The sequence below is a fragment of the Neopsephotus bourkii genome, unplaced genomic scaffold (genome assembly GCF_033783945.1).
Source record: "Neopsephotus bourkii isolate Nb327-2 ecotype Australia unplaced genomic scaffold, CSIRO-AGI_Nbou_v1 NB_1820, whole genome shotgun sequence".
In the NCBI taxonomy this organism is placed as follows: domain Eukaryota; kingdom Metazoa; phylum Chordata; class Aves; order Psittaciformes; family Psittacidae; genus Neopsephotus; species Neopsephotus bourkii.
The window spans coordinates 898,599-918,001 of record NW_026902293.1 but is presented as its reverse complement, the minus strand read 5'-3'; the positions used below and the strand labels follow the sequence as shown (position 1 = coordinate 918,001).

The 19,403-nt window shown below is 40.3% G+C and overlaps 1 protein-coding gene across 1 annotated transcript; it reads right to left on the bottom strand.

Moving 5' to 3' along the window:
- Window positions 1–15,296: 15,296 nt before the first annotated feature.
- NPBWR1 (neuropeptides B and W receptor 1) lies at window positions 15,297–16,350 on the bottom strand. Its single transcript, XM_061343033.1, is given in 3 exon segments — window positions 15,297–15,573; window positions 15,575–15,914; window positions 15,917–16,350. Coding segments are annotated over 3 exon segments (816 nt in total). The 5' UTR covers window positions 16,116–16,350.
- Window positions 16,351–19,403: the final 3,053 nt, after the last annotated feature.

Here is a 19,403-nt window from a genome sequence, read left to right as displayed (position 1 = left end):
TTTGCTGGAATAGACTTACAATAAGCCAGTTTGGGATTGATGCTGTTTGTTTTTAATTGATAAGGTTTAAAGAGGAAGAACATATTCTAATCTGACGCTATGTTTTTCTTGGAGGCTGCAATCTCACCCAACTGCTGCCTGTGGTCAATGACCAAAGGTTATTGCATGAGGAATAATTGTTTCAGACAACATATTGTGCAGACCTAGAGAAACCTTTTAGACTACAACTTCTGGTTCTGCTTGCTTTGAAGGGCATCAACTTTCTTCATCTCCCTTTTGGGGAGTCTGTGCCTGTTGCTTAGGGACAAGTTATTGGACTAGAAAAAAGGGGAAGAGGTGAAACTCTGCCACTTGAAGGCAGTGATGAAACTCCTAATAACATGCAAAGACACCAACTTCTTTTTCAAATATTTGCCACAGTGACACTTTACATATTCTGCATAGCAAGTGACAATAGAGGACTTTTTTTTCCCTGCATTCTCACCACTGAAGTGGAGAAACCAGCGAACAAATGAGGACATTGGTGAAAGAGTAATTTTTATAGCTCAGCAGAAACTTTTGGAAAATGGATGAAATGCTGAAGCTGGCAGAAGGAGTCTCACAGGATACATGCCCAGGTGTGACTGAAGAAGAGAGCAGCACCCTGCTGCCAGGACCTGGGTAAAGCTTCTTAATGTGCACTTATGATCGCTCTGAAGTGCAAGGCCCAATCTTTTACCTGATTCCACAAATACAGCTATGCTTCCAGACATCACCCCTGCTAGTTTTTACTATTAGAATGAAAGCTCCCTTTGGTGCCTTTGTTCTTGGTAGCTGACATTTGTTGCCTGACAAACAGGCTGCTAATTTGTTTTTAAGGATGTATTTTTCAACTTCTATGTTAGAATATCTGTCAAAATGGAGTGTTTGCCTTATGAAAGTACAGCCAAAAATATGCCTGGGATCTTAATACCTGAGAGCATTTGTGTGTGGAAGTGGGAGGAACACAAGTGTCGCTGTACTTCAGAAACCCCCAAAATAACATTCACATTTGCTTCTTCTGAGCACCAAGTGTTTTAACCACCTCCGTTGGCTCCAGTGAGCTTGCATCCTTGCTGTGGTTCTGCCACATCATCACTGTGCTGGAGCAAAGCATTCTCCTTTGCTATGTGAGGGATCCTGCTTTCTCCTGGCTCCAAGACATCACCAGGCTTCTCCCTGGGCTCTATGACATATATATTCAACTCTATCCCACTCCCCATGTTGCTGGAGTCTGCCTCTCAGCACTGTTTGTTACTCCTTTGGCAGCACAGTCCCCACTCAGTATCATTATTTCTGGTACATTGGTAAAGAATGGGGTTCTCTGTGGGTTAGAGGCATCCATTACAATGCTGCACTGTGGGCTGCTTCATTTATTGTCTTGGTAATTCTTCTGTAATTAATGGGGTGAGACAGAGATTGCACTTCACGCAATTTCAACTCCCATTAGTACTGAACATTAGAGAGATGAAGCTGCACCCTATATGTGTATGCACAAAAGATTTCCTGTGCTTATGCTGTTATTTCTGCATCATGATAGCTTTTTATTAGAACTAAATCCAACAGCAGAAATAAGTTATCATCTTTCGGATGAAATAACCTCATGGAAATGAATATTTTTCTTTTCATGCCGGATTTTGTGGTGCCGTATGAAAAAGCAAAATAAAAAATAAATATGTCTATTTTATAGGCAGAGTTAGCTCTCTGGATTATGTTAGTGACAATAAGCAGGACTTTGAAAGATTATCAAGTCCATGGAAGGAAAAGAGAATAAATTTGAAATGTGGAGCAACAACGAATGTGAAATAGAAGATAACCCTTGATGAGAGCTCACAGGTTATTGTAAGTGAAATTCAGGTGCTAAAAAGTTATAGATCAATGGAATAGATATAAAAACTTGTTTTTTAACTACTGGCATAACTCCCACAGAAGCCAGTGTCCTTTTTGTTTAAAGCAAGGGTGTTATTTTCAGGTCTTTTTTTTTTTTTTTACTTTTTTTTTTTTTCATTTGGATAATCTTTCTTTGAGATTGTGTGCTTTTATGGGACTGAGCGGACTACTGGCCAAATCTGTAGGCCTACATAACTGTGGGATAATGTACCTGGATGAAAGTAGGTATGTATAAAGCCCATATCCTACAAAACATTAGGAAGTATTAAAACATCAATGGTATTTACTTTGAATAAGACCTCGTTAGTTTTTCCCTAAAGAAAAACTGTTTCCAGCACCCAGCTACTTGGATAAAATGCTGTCTCTTAGAAACCTCAGTAAGACAGTATTTCCTTTTGAAGGTGAACATCCTGACACAAATGGTGAGTAATCTACTTGTAGCAGCCATAATGTGACCTAAACTACCTTTGCAAGAGTGCAGACTTTTCTTTTGAACACTAGATGACTCCTCAGCTTTTACATCAGGAAAGTACAAAGACCTTTCCATCTTCAGCTCAACTAGAGCAGGTTGCCAGAATCCACTCAGGTCATTGTATTTTCAGTCAGCCATTACTCCCTCCTGAGAGCTAGTTGACAGAAGATGGCAAAAGCAAGCTCAAATATTGGACATACCTCAATAAAGCAAGTTAGCAATCCTTTTTATTTATTTATTCTCACTTTGCCAATCCTGAGCAATAATTATCTTTTGAAATACGCTTCACTAGTAGTAATAATTTTACAACCAGAACTGCATTATATTTTTAGAATGCATATCCCCATTCTCACTTCATTTATTTTTTCAGCAGGTATCTCTCATAACAGAGGTAATAAAAATCACCTCTAAGATCACAATCTCAGAAATATTCATTGTTTGTGTGATTTCTCCAATTTAGCATATTTTAAAAGAGCCTGATCTGTGTAAGAGTTAAGAATCAAAATGTCATTTGACTAGGATTTCCATGGGAAATAGAAAGGTGTGCAAGATTTTTTCTCTTTAGGGAGTTCAGCTGCTCATTGCAGAAAGATATTAAGGTGTTCCTAGTAGTACCACAGTGTCCTGAGCTGATGTTGCTTTGGAGACAAAAGCAATAATGTACGTTCATAGGCAATACCAGTACTTGCCCCACTTTTACGGTTATTAATACATATTTTAACTGGTTTCTTTTGGACACAGCTGCCTCAGTAGGTTATGTATATAAACTGTTGTGAAAAGTGTAAACCATGCAATTTTACTGTAAGACAAAGCCATGTTCTTGCAGAGGATAACAAAATATTTCTGTGATACTCAGCATAAGCCAACAAGTGACAGTGCTGCAGGGAGTTCAGAGAGGTAACTCTTTTCCAAAGCCTATGTTGCCTTTGATTATAACCTGACTTCTGAAAAGACATGGCTTGTCTTCCCACATTCATGAGAGTTGCAAAGTGGAACAAATAGTGTGCTCACACTTGCACATCTTTTCCCACAATCAAATTAATTTGTCCCTGCAAAGTTTCGTTCTTGTACCCATTAGACCTTCAACCTTGTTGTTCAGACATGTTGCTGCCTGTCATGATTGTGATAGTGATGGTGTACTGGCAAACAATCAAATCCATATGATTTGACATGTCACGTAACTCTCTTATCTCTTACCATGTAGGCAAATAGTAAAAAAAAATAAAATTGCTTTCCAAATTCCTTGGCAGAGGCAGTTGGAAAAGCTTTGTCAAAATAATTTCCTAATAAAATGCAGGATGTTTAAGAAAGGGTTTCTTCATTCAGACGTGCCAGCTAGAGTGAGAGCAAGGGAGCGCTTGGGTCCACATTGAGCTCCAGTTAGATAAGGAAAGATCTGTTTGTACCCCAGGAAATAATTTTTTTTTGCAGTAGAAAAACATGGTTCTTGATAGAGAGGACACTCGGGTGGGCTTTTTATTAATGTATCCCAGCTGCAGCCTGTCTCTGCTTTAAACTGGGACAGAATTTGTGTTAGGCAGCCTTTGAACAGATAACTGAGTGGGACTGGAAGGAGTACACCCAACTGCACATCTATTTACTTGGTTGTTTTAAACAAAGCCCTGTTTATTCACTCAAAGGTACAAAGCAAATATGAAAGGATAGAACCAAGTTCTCCTATTTGGGGTTTCCTCCTTGTTTTTTGCATATGCTCATCACGCTCCCTAAGCAAATTCTGGCCTGTTGCTCTCCATTTCTCTGAAGACGACTTTTTAAAATCTTGATCATAAGCTTAGTGCTGGGAAGAGCAGTCATCCTTACTCTAGCTGTCATGAAGTAGCTGCTTCCAGATAAATACTGCTAAGGTTTGCAGTTGTGATTTCAAAGTCCTGGGTTGTTTTTAACTTCCAAACTGCATTTACTTTTAAAGGATGGAATATACTGAACAGGGCTGATTTTGTTTTTGTAGGACCAGGGTGCTCTAGGAAGTTTTCATAAACTTAATTTAACATGTTATTATGCAAATACTTTTGTGATTTCTTGGCTATTCTTTTCTCAGCTGAAAGCTTTTATGAGCTGTGTAGATCTTTGTTGATGACCCGAGTGATTGGAGGTTGGGGCTCTTTTTGTTTTAAATTACTCCATATACTTATTGCTGAATATAAAAGAGTGCAAATAAACAGTTCCTGTAAATATATTCTCTTGCAAAATGAATAGCAAAGCTCTAGAAAAATCCTCACTCTGATAAAACTGCTAACTTGTTATGAAACGAAGGAACACATGATCTTAGATGAAGCAATATTTAAAACAAGAGGGAAGAAAATGAAAAGCTTACTGCTTATTGAAACATCTGTAATTGTACTTCTAGCACTCCATAATTACACAGAGCTTAAATTTCTCAGGCATCTGTAATTAGTTTTAATTTTTAAGCAAATTCTAAATACATAAAAGGTATGTTATTATCTGTAGCTTTCTACTTAGCATATTATAGCTATCGTTTTGCATATACAATATGCAATACAAACACAAAACCTGACAATCAGATTTTTTGTTTATAAAAAATGGTAACTGCAGTGGATTAATAAAATATTTTCTGGTTATTTAGTTCAAGCACTTGCTAAAGATAACATAATATGCATTTTCAGCCACATATGTTTGCAAGTATAGCATCTGATAATTTATCACTGCATACTAAGAAGGCTCATGACCCCTATCAGAAAATCTCACTGGATCCCTTAAACTGTGTGCAGCATACCCAGCATGGGAGCCTCTGAGAGCCATTCTTCTCTCCATTTCTATTGACTTCAGAAAACTTTGAGTCAGATGCTTTTTTAACAGTTTGTTGCAAGATGTTTTTCTGAGTACAAACATATTTTAGCAGAGAAGGAAGCAGAAGCTCTTAATTCAAACCACATATACTTTTTCCATCCTTGAAGAATTTGCATTTCTGCTGACTTGCTTTGCTTTTCTTTATGGTGCCTGACATGTACTTAACTGTAGTGTTGTTTATTTGTAGCAGGTGTAAAGTTAATTGCTCATTTGTAGCAGATGTAGGGTTAACTTAATGTAGCATGTGGGTGCTGATTATTATTAGTGACCAGTGGCATCATTTATGACTCTATTCATCTTTCAACTGTTATAGTAACGTAGAACAGGTATTTACTCACCCTTGTTGCAGACATTTCCCACCTCCCTAGGGTCAGCTGGTAAATAGATGGAAATTGCCTCTGCTGGTAGCTCTAACTGGTGAGAGGGATGGGGCCTTGCTGACATGCAACAGCTAGGGTCACCTACTCTAGCTTGCTAGAGCTCTTCTTCTGTTCTCTTCTGTAATTTTGCCTCTGAATTTTCAGATCATATCTTGGAAAGAAATCTAGGTTCATCCACAATTTTGGAGATGATGACTTTGCAATTCCTGTATTTGCTTTGCTTTTCCCACTGTTGTGATGTTTCAGAACTTCTTTCTTTGCCCACTCTTTACTTTGTCTTAAAGAGACTAGATTTAATTTTATTCATGGTTCAACTGTTTTAGTCAGTGCTTTGCAGAATGGCTAACGCAGCAGAACCCTATTTGGGCAACTGTATGCTCTCATTGTACAAATAGTAAAAATAATTGGGAAAGTTTTCTGCCTTGCCAGATTTAATTCTGACACATAGCAGTGTATGCCACCTGCCTATATGCATAGTATGATAACGTCCTCTGAAACAGTTCTGCATCACTGCATTAAGCAATGTAATGTAAGATTTGCTGGAAACTGACTCCTTTGCAAAACAGACTCTTGGTTTGATTTGCAATAGTTATTCTGATATTTGAAATGTTACAAAGGATTTTTTTTTTCTTGAATACTTTTGGTTGCAGTAATGTGGCTCAATAGTAGTGGTTCTTCAAAACAACAAAAAATTAACTATGTATTATAAGCACTGAGTGCCACTTCATTTTTTACCTAGTCACAGAGGGATGGAAATTGACCACCTCAGATTTAAGCATCCTTGAGTGATAATTCAGCAATCAATACAGCAAATATTTAAAAAAATATTGCCTGTTAGAGTGATTTCTGCATTGATCCTTCTGCCTTATATTCCAGCTTAGCCTGGTTTATTTAACTCTGTTCTAAGGATTAATTTCTCTGATGCCTGTTTGATTTTAGTGGAGTTTAAGTAAGAATTGAGAAAGCACTTCTTCATGATAAACCTCTTTGTCAACAAGATTGAAGCTTGCTCTGAGCCTCTTGGGATCTGTAGTTTTTTAGGAAGCTTCTAACATTTTGGTATTCTTTTTGCCCCACACTGTCTGTGTGAACGAACAAGTATCTCAGAGGAGTATCAAAGCCTTAGAAGAGAAAGTTTACCATATTCTTTTGAATCTTTTCCTATTAAAAGACAGGTTTAGTTGGTGTATTCTTTTTAACTAGTTAAGCTATCTCCAAAAGACAAAAGTGAGCTGCCTTCTCCTGTCATGTGAATTTTCACATTTAGTTGTCCAAAGTTCTCATCACTTGTTGCAGCACCAGAAATCAAAAATGTTCTAACATTCTTTAGCTTTAGCTCATGGCAGAGAACAAACGTCAAACTGTAAGACCCATCCAATATGAAGACAATAGCTTCTATAAGTACATAATATAAAGCACATGAAAGTTTTATATAGTATATTGCTGCTATATCACTATGCCAACCAGCAATTAGCCTTGTTATTTCTTTAGCTGAAGATCCATTTCATAATACAGGTTCAGTGGCTGAAACAGAAAATCCCACATGCAATTTTCCAGATTCACTTTTGAGCTGAATTTAATGCAGAGTTGAGATGTAGACCTTGGAAAATACATGTCTCTTGTGAGACATAAAGGAGAGCAGGATTACTCTCTTCTCAGGCTTTCAGGAGATCAGTGTCCCCCAGGAAAGCAAGACAGTGCCTCTTTTAGATTGCAAATTCTCTTGTGTAGCTTTTAATTTTCTGTAGGTGGGTAAACGTCTACCACAATAACCCAGAGTGGTTAGCATCTCAGTGCTACCATACTATCAGGAGCAAATAGCAATAACCAGCCAACAGTTCCACTATGCCAGCATTTTCTACTGATTTCACTTAGCAAGGATGTAGAGTAGGAGTTACACACACCTCAGAGCTAGAGCTGAGGAGTGCTTGTTCATCAGGTAAAAGGTTGCATAGCCTAGATTTCTCCCTATAGAAAAGGGATTTGCTACCACTCAGACCTTTTGTAGGACTTCCATCTAATAAGGAACATAAATGTACATTACAGTACTTAAGGGGACTCTAGTAATCTCTGAGCCTGTAATAATTCATGAAGACAGATTACATTGCTGGCTATTCGTATATTAAAATTATACTAGCTGCATCCAAGCCCATTGTAGTCATTGCAGCTCCCCAGTATTTTGCTCCTTATTAGAAACATACAGACGTTTCTCCAAATATACACTTTAAAAAGAAAAAAAAAATAAAATTAGACATGTTCTCTCTAAAGAAAATCGCTATTTTTCTTTAAGGGCTTGAGACTTTTGGTTGAGAATCTCTTGCCTTACTGATCTGCCTAGTGTCTGAATTGAGAATTTAAATTTGGGAGCAAAAAGGAGATTTAATCTAAATTTAAACTCAACTACTTTACCATTTTAGCAGACGTTGTTCAAGCCTTTATACTGTTAAAAACTACTATCTCCAAAATTTTTAAACGCATATGGATTCATGCCATTTTGTATACAGTTTGCAATAAAAATATCCGTGTTTTGTTATTCCCCCTGGCTAATTTGTATCAGTTTCGACTTATCCTATAAAACAGCTTCCGAATTAGCTCTCGGGAGCATGTTTTTAAAGAGTACCACTCCGGTTTAGGGTAGGAATGCCTTGTCAGTGAGGAACCAGTGCCATCTAGGGACTGAAAGCTGAAAGGAGGAGAAGTCTGGGGATAATAGAAGTCAGAAACAGGAAAAAGGGAAATAATGGAAAAAAAAATCCAGCTTATGAAAATAGCAAGAAGCACAATACAGAGATAACAAAATCCTTGCCCAGCGACAGGTTGGGCTCCCGAGGGCTTGTGGAATGGTGAGGAGGAAAGGTGGCCTCTTTCTGTTGCTCTGCCTTTCCTTTGTGTCACTACTGATACCTTCCCAGTGTGCCTCACACCACACCCTCCACTGAGGTCTGATTGACTGGGAGTGAAGCTGTGCAGGAGGAGATATGTCGTCGGCTGCATCCAGACATCATGTCTCTTGGTGTTTAAGAGTACCATACATTCAAAGCGGATGCTTATAAAGAAACAGAAGAGTGACAAACAGCTTTGGGATCACACCTTTAGAAAATTCTGACCTCAGCTCTTTTTATAAATACATATATATAAATAGATTATACCTTTCTTCAAGCTATCTTAATATCCTACTTCCATTTCAAGAAAAGACATCTTATGTACAAAATGTGTGCTCCATCTCTGGCACGACGCAGAAACTGGTTTCCACCGAGTACATTCTCTGAATAAGCTGTCTTTGAACTCCCTCTGGTGGTATAAAGGTTTTGCAAGCAGAAAAATGTTTTGAAGCACTTGGGGAGCCTCAAATTGCATAGTTCTAGCAATGAGTTTGTGTTATTTTGTCACGCTTTCTAAAAATGGCTATGGAAGAAGATGGGGGGAAAAGCAAATATATAAAATTTATGCAGAGTTTAATTTTTTTTCATTTTGTAATGCAGAAAAAAGAAATTGGTGGTCTTCTCTCACTTGAGACACGAACACATGGGGTTGCATTCGGTTACAATCAAGGTTTACATTGATGAAACAGCACAATTATTAACATTTTCTCTATTGTCCATAATGCAACCACTTTGAAACAGAAAGAGGCTGGGCAAGTTGAGCTGGCTACAGACCACTGTTACTGGAATGGGCTGGTCTGTGGGATCCTTACTTGTATCAGTGAGCAATTAACCCTCAACAGGGTTAATTAAGGAATCATTTCCTTGGCATGACTGGGCTGCCTATGGAAGCAGCTGCTTACCAGAACGAACAAAACCAATCACAGACTGCTGTTTTTTTTTAATGAAAACTTGTCTACAATGCATGTGTGAACATACAGAGGGCTTGCCAGCTGCATGTTGTGCTATGTGTGGCAAACAACAATGACAATATTAGACCAAATTAGATCAGATCTGTTAAATTTCAGCCTGTAAACTTCTGCTTCATATGCTAACTACGCTGGGTGAACATTGGATTTATTTTTTTTTTCTTCAGTTTGATTAATCAGCAATTAATTCAAGCATGTTTTATTTCAAAGAGATCGTATGCTATTCTGTTGGATTATTTATATAGCTGAAATAATTGCTGAATTTCCATGCAAATGGTCTCTGGAAAATGCATTTTTCTGTATTTCCAGGCTCTGGACATTCCAAAATTTCTGAACTCATTGAGGAAAACTCCATCTGCTCAATTATAACTAGACAAAACTCAGTGCAATCTTCATTTAAGAGGAAGTCTCTATTGCAAAGATCTTTTTAAAAATATTGGACCTAATAGTAAGGTATTGATCTGCTTTAGAAATGGGAATACCTAGTTTATCTGAGTACAAGAAAACTGTGGAAGATTTTGCTCTTAGAAGTTTTAATAGAAAAAAAACCCAACCTTTAGTTGATTAAAAGGAGCAGAAAATGGTAACATTCTTAGGAGAGAAATAAAAGAAATTGATTCTTAGAGACTTGTAAGAATAAGGAAAATATTTTAAATGAGTATAGTTTAGCTTTCAGAGTCAATCTAAAGAGAGGGACTCTTCATCACGGATTGTGGTGATAGGACAAGGGTGACGGGTTCAAATTTGAACGGGGAAGTTTAGATTGGATATAAGGAAGAAGTTCTTTACTGTAAGGGTGGTGAGGCACTGGAATGGGTTACCCAGGGAGGTTGTGAATGCTCCATCCCTGGCAGTGTTCAAGGCCAAGCTGGGCAAAGCCTTGGGTGACATTGATATGAAGCATCCCTGCCCATGGCAGGGGGGTTGAAACTTGATGATCTTAAGGTCCTTTCCAACCCTAACTAGCCTATGATTCTCTTTCACAGTGTTTAATGAAATAAAATGCTTGTTTCTGGGGATGGACTTTTCTTTGCCTGATATGCCTAACAAAAGATATCTGAAGGGAGCCATCCAGATGTATTACAGGGACCAGAAATCTGCTTGTGTCATAGTAGTGTGCATGGAGAGTGTTTTCAAGACTTTAGCTTGTTATACTAGTGACAGATGGCCTGAACAGTAAGAAAGTCAGGAAAGAGCTGCATGACATTTTTCCTATTGAGTACTACACAGTTGTATGTTATAATCAGCATACGTGCTCTTAGCGTTTGTGCTCAGTTTGTTATCAGCTATTCAGAACTAGGAACTAGGGGGCAGATCCTGGTTTTCCTAGTACTGCTAAGAGTGGGAACTTCTTGAACCTGGATTGTGAAATTTTGTGATACTATGGGGATATACTCATGTCAGCACCTCAGTTAGCCAGGAAAGTGTTTTTGAAGCAAATATTCTGATCATTCCCCCTTACTACCATTTGGTCCATTCTGTAAAGCAGCTTAAAAATGTGCTAGTTGAAGTCCTTTTGAGTGAAATTAAAGCAGCACATGCAACATGCAATGTGTTGCAACTGCTAATGCATCTGTTCAGTCAGACTGCAGCTAGTCCAGGGTAGAAACTTCTGAAGCACACTCAGCACTGACTCTGGGCACTTAACACCAGTCATAAGAACAGATCTATTCTTATTGTGCTTTATGTTAATACAGACAGAACCCAGGATCTCTTTTCCTAAACCCAATTACAGGGATCATTTTAGCCTGTTATCATAAGATTCTTCTCTGATGCTGTGTGCTCCCCTTGCATCTGCCTGCTTCATGTTGATGTGCTGCTCATGACTTCAGGGCAGCTTTATGCAGTGGAACAAATAACTGTAGAGATGCTTGAAAGCCAGTAAAATACAGCTGATAGAGGTGCAAAGCTTAATAGGTAATTGATGCAGATATGACAGAGGAGATGGATATTTTGAGGGCTATTTTGGCTATCCAGTGCTGCAGCATATCTGGAACATGAAAAATAGCATGATGTACAAAGCCCATTATGTCAGCTTTCAGGGCTACAGGTGCTGCAAGAGCCCGTATGGATGCCTTGCCTGAGCTGAGGGAGAAACTTGCCTACATCCTGTGGTGTCACAGCAGTCTGCTGAGGGAGCCCAAAGGAGCGCAGGGGTCAGTGGTGAACTAGAGATTTGGGGTGCTTGGATGGGAAAATTGTGCTGCTGCTGGGAAAATATACAGAGTGTTTTTTATAAGAATTTATAGAGAACTCAGGGGCCTGAAGAAATAGATGGTTTTCAGTGTCCAGAGCTCCCAGAATGTGCCTCAGCCAGAGGGACTCATGCACTCAGGTCTTCTAGGTAGACAGGTACTTGACAATCACACAGTATTACTCTCTGGGTCTCTACAGCTTGCTACATATGGACTATAGGGAGATATTCATGAAAAGCAATGCACGTGTGTCAGAAGCCAAGGTGTTGAGGAAATCTGGTGCTGACAGCCTACAACAAGCTGGAGGCCTGTTTCTGTTTAATGGTGTTGGGAGAGGGGTGGAGGGGAGCTGAATACTCACACAGAAAAAATGACACTCTTCTCTCCTGTCTTTGCTTATGAGGCTTTCTTACAGGCACACCAGTTCTAGTGAAACACTGCACAACACCAAGCCTATGGGTCTCAAGACTATATCGAGTACCTTGCAGATGAAAGGCAAGCTGGTGCTTCTGACTAAACCATCTGGATGTGAAGTGACCTGTTGCATCTCACCTGGCACCTGCAGGGCTGGGTGACAGTGATTCACCGAGGGCTCCTTTTACCTTATCCACCTGAATGAAAAGGATGGAAAGAAACTTACCGATGCTAGATGTTTTCAAATGCTGATCACATGTGTGCAATCACTTATTTGCACTGCACTTACCTTCCTTTTTTCACTATGCTTTGCTGTGTGTGCTGCTCTGTTAATTTTATTACTACTTTGAACCTTTTACACTTTAAAGTGGGCTCTGTTTTTCTGCTGGCTCACTTTAGATGTTATACCTGATTAGTTTTATTGACTGTACTGGTTAGCTTCTTTTCTCAATTTCCATGTGTGGGCTGCTTGTTACCAGTGTAAGTGATAATACATTGAGTATCCCTACTTTACACCAGCAGCTATTCATATATTCCCCTGCAGACAACAGGAATTCAGTATGGAAGACAAAGGGATGAGGTACTGAATATGAGGAAAGGCACACTTTAAAACACTTTCCTATTCCTTAAAAGATAGGAAGATTTTGAAGAAATCTCTTCACACTGTTTTCAATCAGAAAGTTTTTTGCTTGTTTGTTTAGATCTTGAACCAGGTTATATTGTTCAGGAAGAGTTAGAGTTTTGGTATTTGAAACTAGATAAAAATGAAATGCAAGTCAGATGGTTCTTGTAACCTACTGTTAATATCCGTTGAGCCTCTCAGAGATACATTTGATGTACAGATACAGGCTACATTTTGCAGGAGCACAGTATAGCTACTCAAGTGTCAGTAACATTTCTAGGGTAAATAGGAACCCTGACAGGTGATGAGACAAAACGTTCAGGTGGTCCTTATCATGAGCAATACTGTGCCACTTCTTAAGGTGGCTGACAGAGAACCATATTTCTCTGGCATTCTTCAGTCTTCAGGGAAGGGTCAACAACCAGCAAGAGCACAGAGATCTTGAAAATATCTTTTCTGAGAATAATGGTTTACTTTTAAAACTGTATGCAGTCTTTATGCAAATAAAGTTGTTGTGGACATCATAGCTTAAGGATATGAGAGAGGTGGTGTGTGCATACAGATTAGTATCTTAAAGGAAGACAGGCTTTGCTACTTGGACCGTACAGAGTAACATATTTCTCCACAGCAAGTGACTGACCAAGGAGAAGCATCATTACAATTTACAATTGAAAGCTTACCCATCAGCTGAAACAGCAGGCAGCTGGTGTAAGCTTAATTACCTATTGTTTCAGGCAGAAAGATGAAGTGAGAGAGACTGTCCTTGCAGCACACTTTTATACGTGGTGTGGAAATGGGTTCTCAACACCTTTTGGGCTTGCTGTTTAAAAGGCCAGAGTCTGTGTCTGAGAGAAGTCAATCACACACCCTCAAATGAAGCAGAATTAGACACTGCTGTTCCCCAGCAGAATCCATGTCACTTCTGTAACAGTTAGACTGGGTGCTGAAATTATCACTGTCTCAGAGAACATTAATGGCTTATAAGAAGAGAAGATTTAATCATCAACTCAGCTATATGGCACTATAATGTACCGGGGTTTGCATAATTGCTAGTATCTGCAAGTACAAGTTTTATTTGGAGTTTCTTTGGAAGTATTTAGCAAAAGAAACTTTGTTTCTTCAAACTTTAGATTGCAGCAGTGGGAAGGAACCTGGTGCAAAGGCTCTCAGGAGGCACATGCAAACCTGAGACTGTGCCACACACTAATCACTATGTACCTTTTGAAACCCATCATCCCTGTAAGTGTGTAAGTGGAAACAGAATTCTTTAGACACATCTCTCCATCTCTCTATATTGAGTGGAAGGGGAAATATATGACCAAAGTTTTGTTACACTGATTTAGCATCTACTGCAGGGAATAACAGAGAAGACAGCTAAGATGGGAAATGTTAAGTGACTGCAGATAGTTTCCCAGTCTTCCACATTTTATCAGTTTAGAGGGCTAAAAGAGGAGAGAAGAGCGAAAAAAACCCCACCACTTCCTCATGCAGAATTTGGACATGTGAATGCTAGTGAAATTCTCATTGACCCTCTCCCCACTCCTGCGGCTAAAATTAACCTACTCTTTTGGGTGGGTTTTTTTTTTTTTTCACTTTCTTTGTCCTCCTTAAGAGAATTATTCATATATCTCACCAGCAAGCAGAGTACGAGTGTGTGAGACTGTTAAAAGCAACCACATATTTGATTTATGGTTTGTAGGAAAGAAATCAGAATATTTCCCACGTCTCAGCAAGTCCTTAAAGGCTAATGTGTTCTGAAAATGCCTTCCAATTCTGTTTTCTGGACCAAAAAGAAATAATTATCTGCATGTGCCAGAAGGAGATTGCCCATAAACATATGGCAAATAGAAAAAGTAACACCCCTTCCAATGCAAACAAAAGCTGCAAATTTTGCAACGTACAGCTACCAAGTACTCTGTTAAGCTGTTTCTCAGGTGACTCCAAATCCACATCTGTGTATTTTATACACTACTAAGTGTTTGCTTTTTCTTCCTTAAAGGCAGACTGAGGTCTCCCTTGCCTTTTATCACAGATTTTGACTACTTTATCTCAGTCCACTGTAAAATTAAATGAGCACGATAACTTGGTTTATTCCTTATCCTTTTATCCTTTGGAGCTATGCCTTTTTCAATGTTGCTAAGTTTGCAAGGCTTTTGTTAAACAGGCCCTGTGGATATGAAGAGGCCAAGGAATCATGAAGCAAGACACTCAACAACACACCTTTATTGGGCTTTATAAATAAAAAAGATAAATAATAAACAAATAAATAAATTAATAATAAAGTCTGCAAAAAAAGACAGCCTTGTGGCTTCAGTTCACAAAGCAATACCATTAAAAGAGGGAAAAGGGACCTGCTGCAGTTCTGTGAGCTGCAAACATAGGAGAAAAAGCACATTAGAGAGAAGGGGTTTAAAAAAAACGAAACCAACTAACCAACAAAAAAAAAAAAGCAGGGCAAGGGATGGAGAGCGCTGCTGAAGAAATTAGTGCAGGACAATAAGGAAGGATCCACCAGTCCCTAGTTTGTGTCTTGTGTAGTGAGACAGTCTGAAGCCCTGTGGACTGCCAGAAGGAGGCTGGAGAGAAAGCACACTCTGGGCTCCAGTCGGCTGGGAAGAATAGATGACTACAAAAGGGACACTGTGCTAAGGTGATAAGGCATCCAGCAGAACAGGCACACAGGCAGGATGAAAACCACCATCAGTGTCACCTTTTTTTTGGCTTTGTCCAGGGCTTTTGCATTGCAATGAGGGTGTACACATCTCAGTCTGCACAGCATGGTGGTGTAGAGGATGCATATGGTGGACACTGGGATGGCAAAGCCTAAAATAAAGGTGTAGATCTGACTGCCTTTCCACCACATGCTCTCAGGCTGTGGGAACACGAAGACACTGGAAGCACCCCTGCTCCTTGTATATCATAGCAAAGACAGTGAAGGGCGGGATGATGACTGTGCCAAAGGACCAGATGCAGGGACTCACAATCTTGGCTGCTCAGTAGGTGAGGTAGGACATCTTCCTGGACTTGGTGGTGGCCACCACAACCAGGTAGCGGTCAATGCTCATGACAGTGAGGAAGTAGATGCTGGAGAAGGTGTTGTACTGGTCTATGGAGATGATGAGCTTGCGCATGAGTTCTCCAAACAGCCACTGCAGGAGCAGGTAGTCAGAAATGTTCATGGGTAGCACCAAAGTAAAAAGCTCATCAGCAATAGCCAGGTTGAGGATGATGTTGGTGACCGTTTCATCTTTGGGGCTTTGAGGATTAAATGTATGACAGCGGTGTTGCCTATTAGCCTAACAGCACATATAACTGAGTACACGATTGGCACTGTGAGGTAGAAACTGGGTCTTGGTGTGGGAGTGGACATATTCAGACCCCCATCCTCTGACCCAGTGCAGTCTGCACATGAAGAGTTGGTGCTGGGGAGGAAGGAGTTTTCCATGTCCACAGGAGAAGGTGGCCAGGCCACTGCTGTTGGGAATGCCTTGGAAGTGGGGGAAAAAATGTGAGACCCGTGTTCTTCTCAAGCCTGTTGCCTCTGTTGCATTCAGCCACCAAGGTTCCACATCCGCTGCCTACCACTGCCCTGCCAGGACCAAGAGTAGATCACCAAGTCTCAGCCAGCAGCAGAAGGTCCCACTTTGAAAATGGTCCCTTACCAGCTCCTCCCACACCGATGGACGCTATGCGGGGTCAGCACCCAGCCTCGGACTCCCCCAGAATGACCACGCCAAGGTGACAGCGCTCACCTGGGAACGCAGAGGTCCGGTCCGGCAGCCACCCCTGCGCAGCGCACAGAGGTGCCCAGAGGAGGCGCGGAGGGGCGGTGAGCACGGCGGCCGCGGCGGACCGCGGGACTCCTTTCCTCAGGGGGAGCCGGTATCTTGGGGATGCTCCCCAAAACCCAAAACCCCTTCCCCTCCCCTTCATGGCGGGACCGAGCGCTTTGGAAAGAGGAAAGATGCACTGACCTCTGCAGCAGTGGGGTTCCTGGAGGGGAGCCGGAGCGGCGCCGGGCAGGGGAGGATGCGGATCACGGGTCCGTGCAGGCGGGGTATGCTGGTGTTGCTTCTTTGCTGGATCCTGGTTGTTAAATGCGTGTCCGTCTCGATCTAGGTAGCAAGAGAAAACGAATCGCGGAGAGAATACTTTAAAAGTCGGGAGTTGTTTCTTTTTTTCAGTTACCTGAAATCACATCTCCTCCCTAGCGCAGAGAGGTATCGAGTGCACCAAATGGGAAGAGAAATTCCAGCTGCAGGTGGCATTTGCTCGTCGTGCGTGTGTCTGGGAGCTCAGCATCCACTGCCTGCTCTCCCCAAGAACTGTCCCAGCTCTTGGCTCGGGCAGAGCCAGGCTGTCGGCCGGGGGGGTGGGGGGTGGGGGTGGGGGGGAGCGTCCATTTCATGCAGTCTTAGCATGGAAGGGACCTGAGAGATCACCTAGTTCCAACCCTCCTACCATGAGCAAGGACACCTTCCACTAGACCAAGGATGTTCAAAGCCCCGTTCAGCCTGATCTTGCCCCAGAAAGGCATTTTTCTTGGGATCTGGGTATCCAACTGAAGCAGAACAGATGCACAGGGGCTCCTGTATCTCCCCCCAGCGCTTTCACTCCTTCATGCTGTGATGATGATAGACTTGAGTATAACCCCAGAGAGGCAATATTTTTTTTTTTTTTTTCAGAGGGCAATTCGGAATTCCCAATTAACCCATTTAAAAATCCCCGCATGGTGTAAAACCTCTCTTCAGTTTTACGTTTCACTTCTTAAATGGGATTGAATTCTATCAGCTTGCAGTACATTTGATAAAATTGTACATCTCTTGCACCAGAAGTGCAAACAACGTTTTTTGTGCTGTTACCAGCAGTACCAGCCTCATACTGAATACTGATTACTAATAAATTACTAATAATATAATTATTAGTAGTGCATCTTTTGGCAAATAATTGGCAGAGCTGGTTAATATCTCTCAGCTAACACTATGGAGTGAGAGATAAATGCAGTCTGGCTCCAATTTTCACATATTCTGATGCATAATTACCTAGATTAGCAGGATTTCACAAATATGAAAATCCAAGAAAATAATGAGTAAATAAGGAAAAAAAAGTACAAGCAAAGAAAAGTAGATTTGTTTCATTGTGGTTATTCTTTGTAGTGCTATGTCTTGTACTACTAGCTATATAAGATAACAAATGATTCTCACCATATAGAGTCTATTGTCTGCTTGATTCTTGACTTCCTTTACAGAAAGGTTTGAGAAATAAAGGTGTTTACCATAAAAAAGGCATTCTCCCATAAGAATGACGTAAGTACTATGAAGCAGGCTTATCATGGAGTTTTGAACCCTTTTCTGGATACTTTATTACTTTCACAAGCAGAGCAATGAAAATGTTGCCTTTAGAATCATAGAATCAGATAGGTTGGAGAAGACATGAAGATCACTTTCAAGCTTATTAAAAGCTAGCAGTTCTCTATTTGGCGATTGTGATGCCACACAATTTGGGCCCTCTTGTAGAAGAAAGACATTGAGAAACCACAGCTAAGTGCAGTGGAGGGCCATTAAGATGGCACATTACAGATGAGGAGATGTTGAGGGAACTGGATTTGTTCTGCATGGAGAAGGCCTTAGGGTTGGGGGAAACTAATTGCTATCCCCAGTCATCTAAATGCGGGTTATGGAGAAGACAAGAATAGAAATCTTCTTGTGGCTGCAAAATAAAATGAGTGACAGCAGTTGCAAACTGCAGCAAGTTAAATTCTGACCAGAGGTATGGAATAACATTATTCACAGTGACAGTGGTTGAATTTATGAACACTACTCAATCCCTGGAGGTGCTCAGACTTTGGACATGGGATTGAATAACTCAATCTTATCTCAGAGGTATCACTGCTTTGAGCAGGGAATTGGATTAGGTGATGTTCTAACCTAAATTATTCTGTGATCCCACCATGTTCAATTTTTATTTTAAGCCTTTGAAATCAGACTAGTCCTAACAAATTATAAAGTCATTTAAAAGATTAATAAAGTTTTTGGAGGAAACTAATGTTTTTGATGCAATTTCATATCAAACTTTAACCAAAAATTACACTAACAACCCTCTGTAGAAAAGGAATATCCTTTGAGAGAGCACAGAATTAATGGCTGAACAAATCATTCAATAGGGCTAAAAGGTGATGTTTACAGCAAGTTACATGCATAATGTGATCATCAGGAATGTGGTTATCCTTTCTGACTGATAGAATCCTTATGGGAGGTGAGGGGAGACCCAGAGGAATGCAGTGACTTGCTGTAGGAGAGCGTTCTAGTTATTGGAACAGTGAGTAGCATGTGGAATACAGGGTTTTTAAGTATTTCAGTGTTTGCCAGGGTTCTTGCAATTCCCCTCTCAAAAAAATCCAACCCATCACCTTCCCTAACCACAATATCAAACAAAAAGGAGCCTGTGTTGTTCCTTCCCTTTTCATACTTGTGTTACAGAGGTCTTTCTGTTTCATGTGAAGCTGAGATAGGAATGTGAAGATAATGAAAAATAATGCAGAGACTTTAATTTCAGTATAGGTATATTTGAGTTTTTATTGCTGATTGCTATAAACTTATAAATTCTATACTCTTGTTCTTGTATGGACATATCCAGGTCACAGCACATATGTCGGTGTTTCAGCAGGGGCACAGAATATTTTCTTTCAGCTGAAAGCGAAGAGAAATAAGAAATGCTAGGTACAACCTGATAA